The sequence below is a fragment of the Sinohyriopsis cumingii genome, chromosome 5, assembly GCF_028554795.1.
Source record: "Sinohyriopsis cumingii isolate HCF-2022 chromosome 5, ASM2855479v2, whole genome shotgun sequence".
In the NCBI taxonomy this organism is placed as follows: domain Eukaryota; kingdom Metazoa; phylum Mollusca; class Bivalvia; order Unionida; family Unionidae; genus Sinohyriopsis; species Sinohyriopsis cumingii.
The window spans coordinates 71,307,075-71,321,881 of NC_142965.1; the positions used below are offsets into that span (position 1 = coordinate 71,307,075).

Sequence of the window (14,807 nt, forward strand, 5' to 3'; positions counted from 1 at the left end):
TTCACTGCTGTCTTGTCCAGTACATATTTTTCAACTCGATATTGGTTTTTTTATATTTCAAAACATCCTTTATTTTCCACAGTCTGCACAGTCTGTCAGAGTTGAGGTTGATCTAATTCCTCACTGCCCTGCATAACCGGGAATCATATGTTTGCATGTGCAAATCCTATCTACTTTAGCTTTAGAACAGTAATTTGTCAAAAGTTATGAGAAAATTAATCTGAAATGTAAGTAGATTGAAAATGCAAGATACACCTCTCACTCACTGAATCATAAGCAATGGGGCTATATACATCAACCACAGCAACGGTATGGGTGGATGTTAGATAGGGAGATCCAGATTTTTGTTGTTTTTGTAGGGTTTAACGCCATTTTCAGCACAAGGTAGGCTATGCATGGCAGCCAGTATAATTGGTGGAGGAAGAACCCTGGAAATCCCAGGGAAGAACCACCGACCCACGAGAAGCTACTGGCAGGCTTTCCCATGTACCAATGCTAGCCGAGCCTTGGACTTGAACCCACGCAGACAGAGTTGAGATGGCAGTGATCCGGAACAGTTAGTGCCTTAGACCACTCTGCCACTTGGGGCCCTTCAGATTTTTGTTAACAGTTGGTAGAAAGGGAAGTGTGGTGCTGATAACTTTCTGTCAGGCATGACATTTGTAATGTATTTAAATGTTTATGGATACAAGATCTGAAGAAGTCAAATGAATTCACTAAATTGACGAGTGAATATTAGTATAAACTACGTTGACATGCAGTACTCATAACATGTTGCAATATCAAAGTTAGAATGAATTTCAGTATTAAACTTACATTGACATACAGTACTCACAATATGTTGCAAAAGCAAAGTTAGAGGTCCAGAGTAGGTGTATTCATTATAATGAATTAAAGCTTCATAACATAATGTAATTTATAAACCACCAAAACTAGAATCTATCTATATTTATGCACTGGTAAGGTAGCAATTTTAAATGTCACCATACAATTTTTTTGTCAATATTACATGTACTGAGTACTACCCCGTATAGTTTGTAATAATGCAAATATAAGAAAAAGGATTTTTAAAAATTGTTTTTTTAAACTAACATTTGCAAGTTATTTTTTAAATATATCACTGCAAATTTCACAGAATAATTTACAAATTAATATATTGCAAGGACATAATATTTATCTATGGCTTATGATTTTGACGAGAAGTTGGTCTGGCCCTACACATGGATGTTAGAGGTGGTATGAACTTTTCCTGCATTGTCATTGCTTGAGACAATTAACCTGTTAATTAGGTTGTGTCTTCATGCCAAAAGAACATTAAGTTGTCAATAGTGGTATAAATAACTCCTCTTTAGCTGCTGAGTAAGCACTTAATTAGTGTATAGGCATTGCCAAGAGAGTTGATTCTTTTCACATATCGCTACAAGATTATGTGTCACATTTGAAGCAGAATTAAAAACTGAAATGAAAACAGTTGGCAAGACTTCTTTAATTGAAATATTGTTTTAAATAAAATTGTACAAAATATATGCTTTCTTTTTACAAATTGGCATAATCCTTGATGTTGATTAAGAATTTGAGCACATTATCTGCCTTTCTCAATGTTACCTTGAGCCATACAGTTTCCATTTATCAATTTTGATCAAGATTTTTAATGTCAAGTAAGTAATATGTTTCTCATTTTTGCCTTTTCTGTTTTAACAAAAATGGGATCCACATCTGTCTCCACATTATAAGCAGGTTTGCAAGTTATTAGGCATTTTAAAATGAGGGAGCCTCGAACTATTGAAAATTAAATACAGTTCAAATTCATAATAATAATGACTGTTGTTTTTGTTTTATATTGTTATTGTTATTATTATTATTTTTCTAGTAGTTGTGTGTTATTGGTAGTTTTACTAGTAATAGTTTTTGTTGTTATTATAGGTTTCAACCATTGATCGTATACAGTGCTTATTTCTTCCTTATATTTTATTGTCTCCCTTGAACTAGCTTCATTAAATAGTACCATAGTAACTTAGAAAGATGAAACATCTATTGTGTTGTAGATTACACATAATGAGGAAAGCTATCCGTATTTTCATCTAGTAACAAAATTAGAAGGAAAAAACACCCATATTTGTGATCATTGTGTTACTTGTACATTTTATTTTAAATAATTTTATGTGTAATTTTGGAAATGATTTGCATTTGTCTTCAAAGCAAAATGATAAAAAAGCATGCTTAAGTAAGAACTTCTATTAAGATTTGGGAAATGAGATAACTGTTTATATAAATTTGAAAATGAAAATATTAATGTATACAAAATGGCCAGGCATGACTTGGGGAATTCAACATTTTAAATAGGGAAATAATTATAGAAATCAAGCTACAGTTTAGGTTTTCACCATCCTTTGTGTATTTTTGGTCACTAATATAATTTGCTTGAGTTAAATTCAGGAACTGTATGCCAGTATTATGTAACTATAATAGCCAATCACATGGTTTAATGGAAAGATAATAATTGGTTCGGTTATGTTGTAGTAGGTATATAATAAACGTGCATGTGATATAAACACACACACACGCACACACACACACACACACATATATATGTAGAGACAGACAGACAGACATACAGAGTGGGGGTGGGAGGGAAATGGGGAATCTTACATGATTTGTTATTTATTGAATGAGTTTGATGCTATTATATTAAAAGTCGCGTCAGTGTTTCTCTGTCAACTGTACAGAAAATTATATTTTATACATAATGTTAATTACGTTTCAGTATTTTTACATTATTCCATGACATTTCTATGTTACCTTGCTAAGTTTTACACAACAATGAAGTGAATGAGTTTTTTGATAATATTATGTGGTTATGAAGCAAGGTTAGCATTATTTGATTTTATATTTATTGTTATGTATATTTGATTTACTTGTATCTGATTTCATATATATTTATTTCAATTTAATTGTTTGTCAGTTTTAATTTTTTTAATATTGTTTATTACAGGCCATTGTAATGTAAATTTATTCGCTAGAGATGATACTTTTTTTGAGAAAATAGTTTGACCTTGGCTGTTAGTTTATAAACACCAGGTGTTGATCTAAATCTTGACCTTGTTTCAAAATTTTTAGCATCCACATAAACAAGTTCTATTTTATTTAAAATGATTGGTTTTTGTTGAGGACATGATGGGACTTCATCTTTAAAATGTAAACATTTTTTTTTTTATTGTTTATTTCATAGAGTAAAATGATTGGTTTTCATCAGGGTCACATGGATAGATGTGATTTTTAAGTACTTAGCTTCTATAAACTTCCAGAAGATGATCACATGACCCCTTGTTTACATTTTAGGATACAATATAGCCTCTGTTTTGGAGAGTTCTTCTCGGTAGAAGCTGGGCTGTTAAACTGGAAGTTGTATGTTGTGCTGTTTGGAGTTATTTCAAATTATTTGGATTCAAAAGGATTAATTCTGTTATTTTTCTGGAAAATGCATGTGCTTATGTGAGATTCTTAATCAAAGACAGTTCTATTAAGAAATTTATTTTAATTTCCAAAACCGGAGTGATAATTCTTGTTTCTACAAGAAACTGTACACTTCAACACTACAGATTGCAGCATAAAGCATCATCTTCCATCTTGGATTCTTCATTAGGATTCGAACTTGAAATCAGTAAAACATTTTGTTATTAGGACTTCAAAAATGTTATTCTTGGATTATTTTAGATTTGATTTTATAAAACCACAAGTTCATATTTTTTCATTTTGACAGAATTTTTCCAGGGAAATAAATTAATGTATTTTACAAAGCTTGTTGTTTTCACTCATTCTTGTGTTACTGTTTATTCAAGCCTAAACAAATGACATAAGAACATAATGTGAATTATAATTTTCACTGTGTAAAATATATGATTCTGCAGACCACAAATTAAAGCTTGATCTGTAACCTTAATTTTCGATTTCATGGATGATGGGCAATAGATTATGCATATTAATTATGCCGTTATCATTGAAGGGGATAGTTGATGCATAGGTTGTGTTCTTACAATACTACATAAACCTGCTTAGTTAAGGAATGCAAACCAGGTGAGCAATATTGTTATGACATCTTGATATTGGTAAAGGTTAGCATTAATCAATAAATAAAGATGAATTATGTTTTATATGCCGGACATATGGTGTTTTGCACATCATGTTGTGATTCCAACCTTCCATTTGTCTGTCAGTCTATATCATTATTAACTTTCTCATTTTTACCATCTGCCTTTACCAAACTTTGTTGTTCTTGTTGTTGTAGGGTTTAATGCCATTTTTCAGCACAAGATAAGCTATACATCGCGGCCAGTATTAATGGTGGAGGAGGAACCCGGGAAAACCCCGGAAAGAACCACCAACCCATGAGAAGCTACTGGCAAGCTTTCTCACATATCCACATTGGCCGGATCCGAGACTCGAACCCACGCAGAGGTGAGATGGCAGTGATCGGTGATGGAGAGCGCTTTAGACCAATTGGCCACTCGGGCCATTCCCCCCCCAAAAAAAATTGTAAGTGGCTTGCATTTGGGAAAAGGAAGGAACCTCTTGATTTCATGCTGGAAGTGTTGTCGGTGTCACAGGAACCAAGAGAAAGAAAACTGTTTTAATATAATAACCAAACTTTGTTAATGGCTTGCATTGAGGAGATAAGAAAGATACCAGTTGTTTTTGGGGTCAAATAGTCAAGGTCACAAATAATCTAAGAAGAATAATGGTTGATGTGAAGACATCTTTAGTTTTTTTTATCACATACTTCGACCAAGCTGTGTGGATAAAAAGATGACACCAGTTCATTTGGGGATTAAACTTTCTAATGTCAGTGTAAAATGAACTGAAAGATAGAAAAATGATTTCTGCAAAAGTTCTCAAGTTCTGATTCATGCGCCTTGAATAAAATTTGCAGATGTCCTGAAGTTAATTGAAGGAAGGCGTATTGAATTGGTGTTTAAAGATCAAAAGGTCAAGATCAGAGTTACACCAACAGCAAAAAGGTGCCTGTGGTGGAAAGCTTTAATCAAACTCAGAAGGCTAAAATGCAGGAGTATTTTACTGTAGATGAAACCATTAAATGAAAAGATATTTTACAAAACCTTATTGATGGATGCGGTGTATGGATATCACCAATGTCAAAAATTTAAGCAAGCAAGGAAGAAAATAGATCTAACCAACAACAAATGCCTATGGAATATTAAATAGGTGATAAAGTCAAGAACTCAAAATCTAAGTCTATGTTTTCTAAAGGCTATCTTCCTACTTTCCCAGAAGAGATTTTAATAATCAGAGAAGTAATTTTTGAAGATCCCATGGTATTAAAATTGAAAGATTTAATTGGAGAGAATATTGAGAAAATATTTTACAAGAAGGATTTATCTCTATATGACAAGTGGGATGCCGTCTTCAGGATTGAGGAAACTGCAAAAGGTAATAAAATGGATGGCACAAAATAGATGATGGTAAAATTGGAACGATATGATGACTTTTAATAGATGTGCTCATTTTAAAACCTGAGAATACAGCTAACCCCAAAATACCTATAAATGTTGAAAAACAAACAAGAGGTGCAGTATTCAATCATAAAAAAGTAAATTTCACTTTATTTTTTTAAATAAAAAATAATACCAAACAATATATGACAATGTTTACTTCAAATAAACTACTTCCAGTTAGATGTCACAATATTTACATGAAACAAGAAATTGGAGCATCCTATAATTTGTCTTCAGATTATAAGAGAAATAAAAAGAACTGAATTTAACAAAAAAAATAAAATTGTAAACTTAAATATTTAAATTAAAGAACTGTGAATTTAACTATAAAAAAAATTGTCATAAGAAAGCTACAAGACTCATTTAAAAAAGTTAAATTAATATAGCTCTGAGGCTGGAAAAGATTCTTAACCAGAATTGTAATTTATTTTTTTAAGAAGTTGATCCATAAAAAATTAGATTTAAGTTCATTAAAGTCTGGCTAGGTTTAATGATTGAAGTGGTAAACCAGGAAATAGATAAAGATGGAATACATTATCATTGTGTAGATTGATATCATAGATAAAGATGGAATACATTATCATTGTGTAGATTGATATCATATATAAAGATGGAATACATTATCATTGTGTAGATTGATATCATTGATAAAGATGGAATACATTATCATTGTGTAGATTGATATAATAGATAAAGATGGAATACATTATCATTGTGTAGATTGATATCATTGATAAAGATGGAATACATTATCATTGTGTAGATTGATATCATAAATAAAGATGGAATACATTATCATTGTGTAGATTGATATCATATATAAAGATGGAATACATTAACATTGTGTAGATTGATATCATAGATGAAGATGGAATACATTAACATTGTGTAGATTGATATCATAGATGAAGATGGAATACATTATCATTGTGTAGATTGATATCATATATAAAGATGGAATACATTATCATTGTGTAGATTGATATCATATATAAAGATGGAATACATTAACATTGTGTAGATTGATATCATAGATGAAGATGGAATACATTAACATTGTGTAGATTGATATCATAGATGAAGATGGAATACATTATCATAGTGTAGATTGATATCATGTATAAAGATGGAATACATTATCATTGTGTAGATTGATATCATATATAAAGATGGAATACATTAACATTGTGTAGATTGATATCATAGATGAAGATGGAATACATTAACATTGTGTAGATTGATATCATAGATGAAGATGGAATACATTATCATAGTGTAGATTGATATCATGTATAAAGATGGAATACATTAACATTGTGTAGATTGATATCATATATAAAGATAGAATACATTATCATTGTGTAGATTGATATCATATATAAAGATGGAATACATTATCATTGTGTAGATTGATATAATAGATAAAGATGGAATACATTATCATTGTGTAGATTGATATCATAGATAAAGATGGAATACATTGTCATCAACATTGTGTAGATTGATATCATAGATAAAGATGGAATACATTATCATTGTGTAGATTGATATCATAGATAAAGATGGAATACGTTATCATTGTATAGATTGATATCATAGAATAGCAGCCAAAAATACAGTGAACAAAAATGAAATAGAACATAAAGTGGAACAATTGTTTGGTGTGCTTGATACAATATCTGATCACTTGAGGTACACATCGGCTTTTTAATGAGATAAATTATGTAACTGCACATAAACTTACACAAGAAAGAAAATACATGTAATTTGACAGATTGGATGAAAAAGAAACTTTAAAAAAAGACGTTTTCATGCATAAGAATTATCAAGATTATTGTATAGAGTTAGTCCATATAGAAAAAAAATAGAACTTTGAATAATATCAATATAAGTGCAATACATCGCCATTAAATACAAAATGTAAAAAGCATTTGAAAGTGGATTTTATTTGAACTAAAAGCTAATTGCAAATATGGTTATGTATTTATTACTTTTTCTATTTCACACTTTCTACATATTTGCTGGCAAACGACTTCAGTATTTTTATAAAAAAGCTTGTCAGATTTATAAAAGTTTCATAATCTAAAAATATGAGTGGACATAATCAAAAATACTAAAATGGGTCCAGTCTGAGTGTGTGATAATGAAAAACATACTGTACGTACCCACTACACAGACCCAAAGTTGTGGTCTCATATTGTGTAAATAGTAATAATTTGCCTGAAAGAATTGGATACCATCCCTAATCCATGAAAGTAACTACCAACAAATAGATGAATTTAAAGTAGATTCCATTGCCTCTTTAAATTAGCAAAATTTAAATAAAACAAATATTTATTCTTTCATAATAGTTTCAGTTCTCTCCAAAATAGGACTATATTTATTAGCAATGGGCATTTTTTTAAAAACTCATTTACTTTTGAAGTCTATGAGATTTTCAATTGTGATGATTTATTTAGGGCCACTTACATGTACTTTCAATGTAACACCTTTCGACTGTATTTTTCTGAGGAGCTGTGGTGGTTCATGCTAGACTTTACAACCATTATTGCAAGTTCAAATCCTGGCCAGGCCAGGTTGGCTGTCATGTATGCACTTTACTCAGTTGCCTTGGCTCAACATAGCATTACATTTGCTGATATGCCAATAAATATCAGTCAAGAATGAAAATGTATTTATCTAAAATATTTTTTAAAATATAAGCAGTGAAAAATTTCTTATAAGGGACCAACCATTTACTTTAGCCAGGATGGATCTTTTAAATTACCGTAAGATAAAAAAAATTCAACTAATGGATATAATTCTTTTTTTCTGCAAATCAGGGGAAGAATATTTATTTCAACCTATTCAGGGGAAGAATTGTTTTTCCTGCAAAGCCTCTGCCCTTTGAAAATGAAATGGTCAGTCCCAAGAGAGATAAAATTCATTTTAATCAATCTTAGATCAAATGTTAATTTTGATTCAATTTTTGCAGAGTGGAGGGCAGTAAAAAGGAAATTAATAAACCTGAACGGGACCGTACCAAGGTAAGTGTCATGTCAGACTACTGCTTTGCATTCTGTAGTTTTTAAAATGATGTTTATGTTACTGGTGAAAGTAACATGTCTGGCTTACTGTGAATTCATTAGCTTTCATAGGAATATTCTTGTGGATATCACGGTTTTTATGAACCATTTATTTCAGGATCCAGTGAATAAGGATGGTTCTGTGGAAACAGTATGACCCTTTCCACAGTCTGCAAATTTAAGTATCAAGAACAGGGTTATTTTGTCCTAAACAAACACAGTTAAAGCCAGTAAAAATTTCACAGCAGTTAGATTGTCACAAAATTATATTTCCAACTAAGAAAAATCTATAATAAATCAACCTTTCCAATGTATCTGCATTGATCAACCTTTTCAGTGTAACTACAGTATGTTGGCCTTTTTTCAGTATATCTTATATTATGCCAGCTTGTCACTAGAAAATCCATTCAAAAACATCATGAAAACGAAGTTCTAATGCTATAAATGGAAATTTACAAGATATGGAAATGGTTACAATAATATTCGTTTTACAGTAGTAAAACAAATATTTTGACATAAGTTTGTTTTAGATGAGAAAATGAATCATCTTTTAGAGGGCAAGTATCCAAGGGGAGTAACTTTTTTTACATTGTGCTCTATTACTTTAATAGGGCAAGTATCAAAGAGTAACTCTTTATTACATTGTGTTCTATCGCTTTTAAAGGGCAAGTATGCAAGGAAGGGGAGTAACTCTTTATTACATTGTTTGCTATGACTTCAGGTCAAGAATTTCTGACTTTTTCCTCCAACATAGTAAGAAAATTCTTCAACTTAAAGACATTGTAGAGAAGAAAAAAATGATAGTAAATGTGGTCTAATTTGAGTGTGATGCAGTTGTTAAAGTTTATTGTTTTCTCTGGTGACATTTTACTACCAAATTTGCATCATTGTGACTGGTGTTATTTGATTGAAGTGGTGTAAACTACTGCAGGGAGTATGATTGGATGGTGCAAAAACATTTTCAGTTGTGGTGTCATAATGTTTACCTATTCTTCATACACCAGGCTGTAAATAGATAGGGAAAAGCCTAGCAGCAGACATCATAGCAGCAGTAGTTGACATTAAATTAATTTTAAAGAAAATATATAACTCTGTTTAAAGCTAAGTAACATCAAATGAATTTAGCAGAAGGGCTGGTATAGTCTCTTTCTATCCGCAAGAACAATAAATGTATAGTCTGTCTCCCAAGTCTTAAAGTAAGGGAATGCTGATTTAGTCCTTTCCATGCATTTGTCCATCCCATAATGCTCTTTAGCATTATTGCCCAATTTCCACTTTGAATTCATTAAACATATTTGTACATATGGCTAGATAGCCTGTTGGATTTTTATGTCATTACAGCAGGTATTTTTTTCATTTCCTATTTTTACATTTGGGGGTGTATTTTTTTAACTTTTTCCCCTTTTCAATGTAAACCTGAAAATGACTAGCAGAATAAAAAAATCATACGGAGACAGATGTATCAGTCTAGCTTACACACAAACTACTTGATGTAGACATGAGAAATTTTTTATGTACATTTTTCGGTGCAGATGTAGAGTACTTGTTATATTTTTATTCCTTCATAAAATAATTTCATAAAAACAAAACTTTTTGGGCCTGTTTTATTTGCAGCAGGGAAATATGTGTTTAAACCAAAATCAATCAGGTAACTTGGATATTATTTCTCAGCATTTGGATCATGTTTTTTTCAAATACAAATCAAGTCCTGCTCCTTGCTATTTTAAATCCTATATGGGAGGAGGATTTAATGCCCACCTGTTCTAACTGCTGTGTAAATGTAAAGTTTCTTCATTACCAAGTGTGGTACTTTGACCAGTAGCCAAGAAAATAATGATATTATCTTGTCCTTTGTGTCGTTCTTTGTTTTGCTTTTTCTTTTCATGCCTATGCATATTTCATGACATTAAGTCAGCCATTTATGATGCTGTAGTGGTGATTCAGGTAAAATAGTCACCCCAGATCTGTAATTTTGCTCAGTGACAGAAAAGGTATGTTGACTTCACCTTTTCTAGAGTCAACATCATCCCATCCTTTTTTATGCCATTGACAGCGCATTTTTAGTCAATATCATATCGTGTGATTTTTTTCTGTTTAAAGAGCACTAAGAAAATTATTCAAGCTTCAAAGTTTCTTGTGTTTTTAAATTGTATCTGTAATTATGTTTTTGTTACATTATAGTGATTGCATGTTGTTTCAGTCCATATTGATTTTTGTCCCCTGAGGTCAAAGGTTAAGGTCATAGTGGCTACAACTGTCACTGTAGGTTAAGCATAATAAGTTTAATTTCCTTAAGTTTCCTGCATCCAATTTTATCAACTGTATAGCAGCATATGCAGTTCCATGTTCAATCTACAACCCATAAATCAAGGTCAAGGTCACTGGATGTGAAAATGCAAAATTATATTAGTAGGCTTTTGTAATAGCTACAATCAATCGAGATAATCGTGCAAAAATCAAGGTCCATGCTGGACAAAAATTGTAGGGCAAAGTGATTTTTCTCACTCCAATCAGCATAAAGCAAAATGTTGTGAAAATTGAAAGAAGTTTGCTGAAGAAAGGTCAGCAGTTAAAAAGATCAAAAACAGTTGCTTAAAGCAAACATTTTATTTTATCTTTGAAACAAATAATACAAAATAACAAAAATACTCAATAAATATTAAAAGTATATTAAGATTCTAAGTTTCATTCAGCAATATTGTTGTTTAACTTTGTTTATACAAAAAAGCAAACCTACAAAGTAGGTTACAGTTTAACTAGTGACAGATATTGAAATATACATTCTCTCGTTTTAATTGTATTAAATGAAATATGAAGTCGATTTGTTTCCATATACTAGCAGTAAACCCAAACATGGCAAAAGAATAATCATGTTCTTGTGATCAGGCTACACAGATGCATGGAATTTCAGCCACCTCTTCAAGCCACTGGTGTCAATTTTTTAAGGTGACCTCAATAAAATGAAGTTATAGACAGATAATCATAAAATGGACATTTGAGATCATAAAGCTTGAAAGCTCCAGGTTTAAATGAAAACACCAGGTTTAAATGAAAACACCATGTTTTGTATGTTTTTTTTTTCATTCTGAGAACAGAAATAATTTTTCTGCACAGGTAGAGATTATTCATGTGGTTTAATTAAAAGTGGTTTCAGGAAAATTGACATACTGAATGGAAACCAAAAAAGGTAAAAATACGTAAGAGAAAAATGACATTTTCAGCTCCTGTGACTGACCTTGGATTTAGCATCCCTAAAACAGATAATATTTTGCCTTTTCCCAATGGCAATTTACATAAAAAAGCACCTTAAACTAATCTTTTGTTGTGTAAACCACTTTGTCTGTGGACTAATGGATGGACGTTCTGACAGTATTACTATAATCCCCATGCACCTTCAATCCTTTGTACAAAAAAGGAATAACAGAAAAATTGAGATTAAATCCTATAACTTAGACTGTTAATGTGTTTGTTAAAAAAAAGCACAGAAAAATGAATTCATAATTAACGTTTTTTAATGTTTAAAATATGTTCTCTGTCTATTTGCACCAGATGACCTTAGGAGCAATTTCTTCTTGATGGCTTCCACTTAATGAAAAAAAGTAGATTTTAAATTATTTTTCATGCAGATTGAGAACTAACTTCTGCAACCATGATTTTATATTACAAAAGCCTAGTCGGATTGAAATTTAATGGTTTTGTGAGGGCATCAGTTGAAACTTACTATCTGAAAAAGGCAACTCATCCCAAAAAGGGTTCTTATTATTTGTAAATAAAACATTTGTATGTCAATTGTGCAATAATATTTTAAAAGAATTATCAACTGGTGTGTAGAGTTATGTGGACTGGCTTGTTTTCATGCAGGATATGCATGTTTGAGTGTTTTTGTTTATGTGTATAAGGAAGAAATAAAAAAAACGGTTGTTAAATAGAAAAAAAAGAAATTAGTCCATTTATGTTAGAAACAAAGTTTCTTGTGTTTTTAACTTGTACCTGTAATTACTTTTGTGTTAAATTATTGTAATTGCATGTTATTTCAGTTCCTTTTTGTACCTTTTTTTTCTTCTTCCTTTTCCTTTATTACCAAATGTAGAGTGAGAACAAAAGTTCGGAAAAAGTGACTAGTAAATCAGACAAACAGGAAACAAAAGGTAATGATAATGGCCAATCAAATGATGATACAGATCAGGCAAAGGAGTCTGGAAAAGATGTTGCTAAGGCAACAGACCAGTCTGAACAATCAAGAGAAGAGAGGAGAAGACGAAAAAAGGTATTGAGTATAATAAAGTCTTATACAGCAAACAAGCAATCAGTATTACATGATGATAGTATTTTAATAAGGTAACAGTAAATTTTATGACCCAAGCAAATCTGTATTCATTGTGTCCCCATAGCAAGGTCAGTATTTTCTTTATAAGGTCCTTTGAAAGATATAGTGACCTCAAATTAAAGATTGTATTATTTTATAGCATGAGTCAGTTACCCTCTAGAATTTGTATAGTAAGATATGTATCTCATGACTGTTTAAGGGACATACAACATCGAATCCTCTGACAGTGGCATCCATTACAGAGACACATTTTGAGGATTTTTTCAAAACATATTTTGTTTATATTGAATCTTCAAAAATACTAGTAAGCCGTTGGCTAATATAGTACTGTGTTAAATTTGCCATGAAAAACTCAACAGAGATGTGAGGCATGCCAGTCTTCTGATCCTTTCCATGCAAGGTTAATCCTATTAGCTTCAACCATTTGCTGTGTTCTAATTGCTACCCATGTGCCACAGTGAGATGCCAGCCATGACAGGTTATATTCATGATGTACCTTATACTGGACAACTCATAAACCTGTTATAACATGGGGTCAGACTTTGATTCCATTAATTTTCCACTAGAAAATAAACCCACCCACCCCAAATTCGTCCCTTTTTGCTGAGCATGAAGAAAATCATAATCACGATTGACATCATAGGTGGCTGATGTGGTATGTCTCTTTGATAGGCGCTGAAAGTTGACACTGTTTAGCCACAGGTATATTAGAAGATCTTTCCGTGTCTGCTTCTTGTTGTTAACAATCTTTCAGTGGTGGGTGCGTTGAAAAGAAAGGTAATTTGTGCAAAAAGTCAATAACTTTATTGACACTGCACCCTTGCTTATAGTGAGGTCTTTGTTTCTGGATCCTCTTGTATTTGAGTCATAGAGGGAAAGGTGTGGTTAATAGCATATGCTGTAACACCCTATCCCATCCTGTGCTATATGTGTGTGTGAGTGTGTGTGCATGCATGCATGTATATATGTATGTATGTGAAAGAACAATTTGGTCAACATGATATTTGCATTTCATTTCAGCAATAATGTGTCATATTGTTTAGAGGAAGAGAAAAACATGGAATGGAAAAGCAATTTTGTGTTGAATAGCCCATTGTTTCTCCAATTTAAACAAATACTAGAAAATATATTTTTTTGTTGCAAGTATTAATTACACATTGCCATAGTAGATAGGGTTTCAATCTCCTGCTTCACAATTGTTTTTGTTGTTGTCTTAGGAGAGGCCAGAAAGAGCTATCTATGACCCTCGGAAAGCTTTGGAACGAAGACAGGGTCTAAAGGGTGAGACTGGGCATCAGGCAAGTCAGGAGGAGGACAGCAGCTCTGAACATGACAAAGGAGAGCAGACTAGGAGCGATTCCAAATAATATGAAGATGGTTTTTGTTTTTGACAAAATGTATTGTGATACAAACAATAAAATACACTACAGGAGGTACTGCCTGCAGGCATTAACGCATGAGCAACAGTGGGCTCAGAATGACATACATTAAATAGTTGTGAAATAAGAAAAAGAATTTTATTGCTCACACAGAAGCTGGCAGCAATACAGATGTTATGTTATGATAGGTGACTGACATTGGAGTGACAGGTGTGAAGATTCATTTACAGTAAATAAAATTGGTCAGATGAAATTACTGAATTCAGGAAAATTGTGAATTCTTAGTTTAAGGAAAAAATTGGGTACTGGTAGTTCATTAATCTTATAAAATGAATTATCAGCTCTGGATTCAACACTGTTTTACCTGAATAGGTGATTCTCAGCAAAATGGAATATTCCTCTTAATGTTGTTTTTCTTTTCAGCTTTGTAAAAATTTGAAAATCAGACATTCGTTTTTTACATATGTTGGAAACCAAATTGTTTTTTTCTTGACTCATTTCTGTCTCATTAAATAGTTCTGAATAA

General features: G+C 31.7%; 1 protein-coding gene across 2 annotated transcripts in view; it reads left to right on the forward strand.

The window, feature by feature from the left end:
• LOC149799407 (uncharacterized) overlaps positions 1 to 14,807 on the forward strand; it is a 61,239-nt gene extending 46,432 nt beyond the window's left edge. Inside the window, exons 10-12 of one of the 2 annotated variants that reach the window (XM_089958748.1) lie at positions 8,485 to 8,536; positions 12,666 to 12,842; positions 14,120 to 14,807. In XM_089958748.1, coding sequence (XP_089814874.1) covers positions 8,485 to 8,536; positions 12,666 to 12,842; positions 14,120 to 14,269 — 379 coding nt within the window. In that variant the 3' untranslated portion in view covers positions 14,270 to 14,807. The remainder of the gene's footprint in view (positions 1 to 8,484; positions 8,537 to 12,665; positions 12,843 to 14,119) is intronic. The other variant, XM_089958749.1, reaches the window with a different exon arrangement.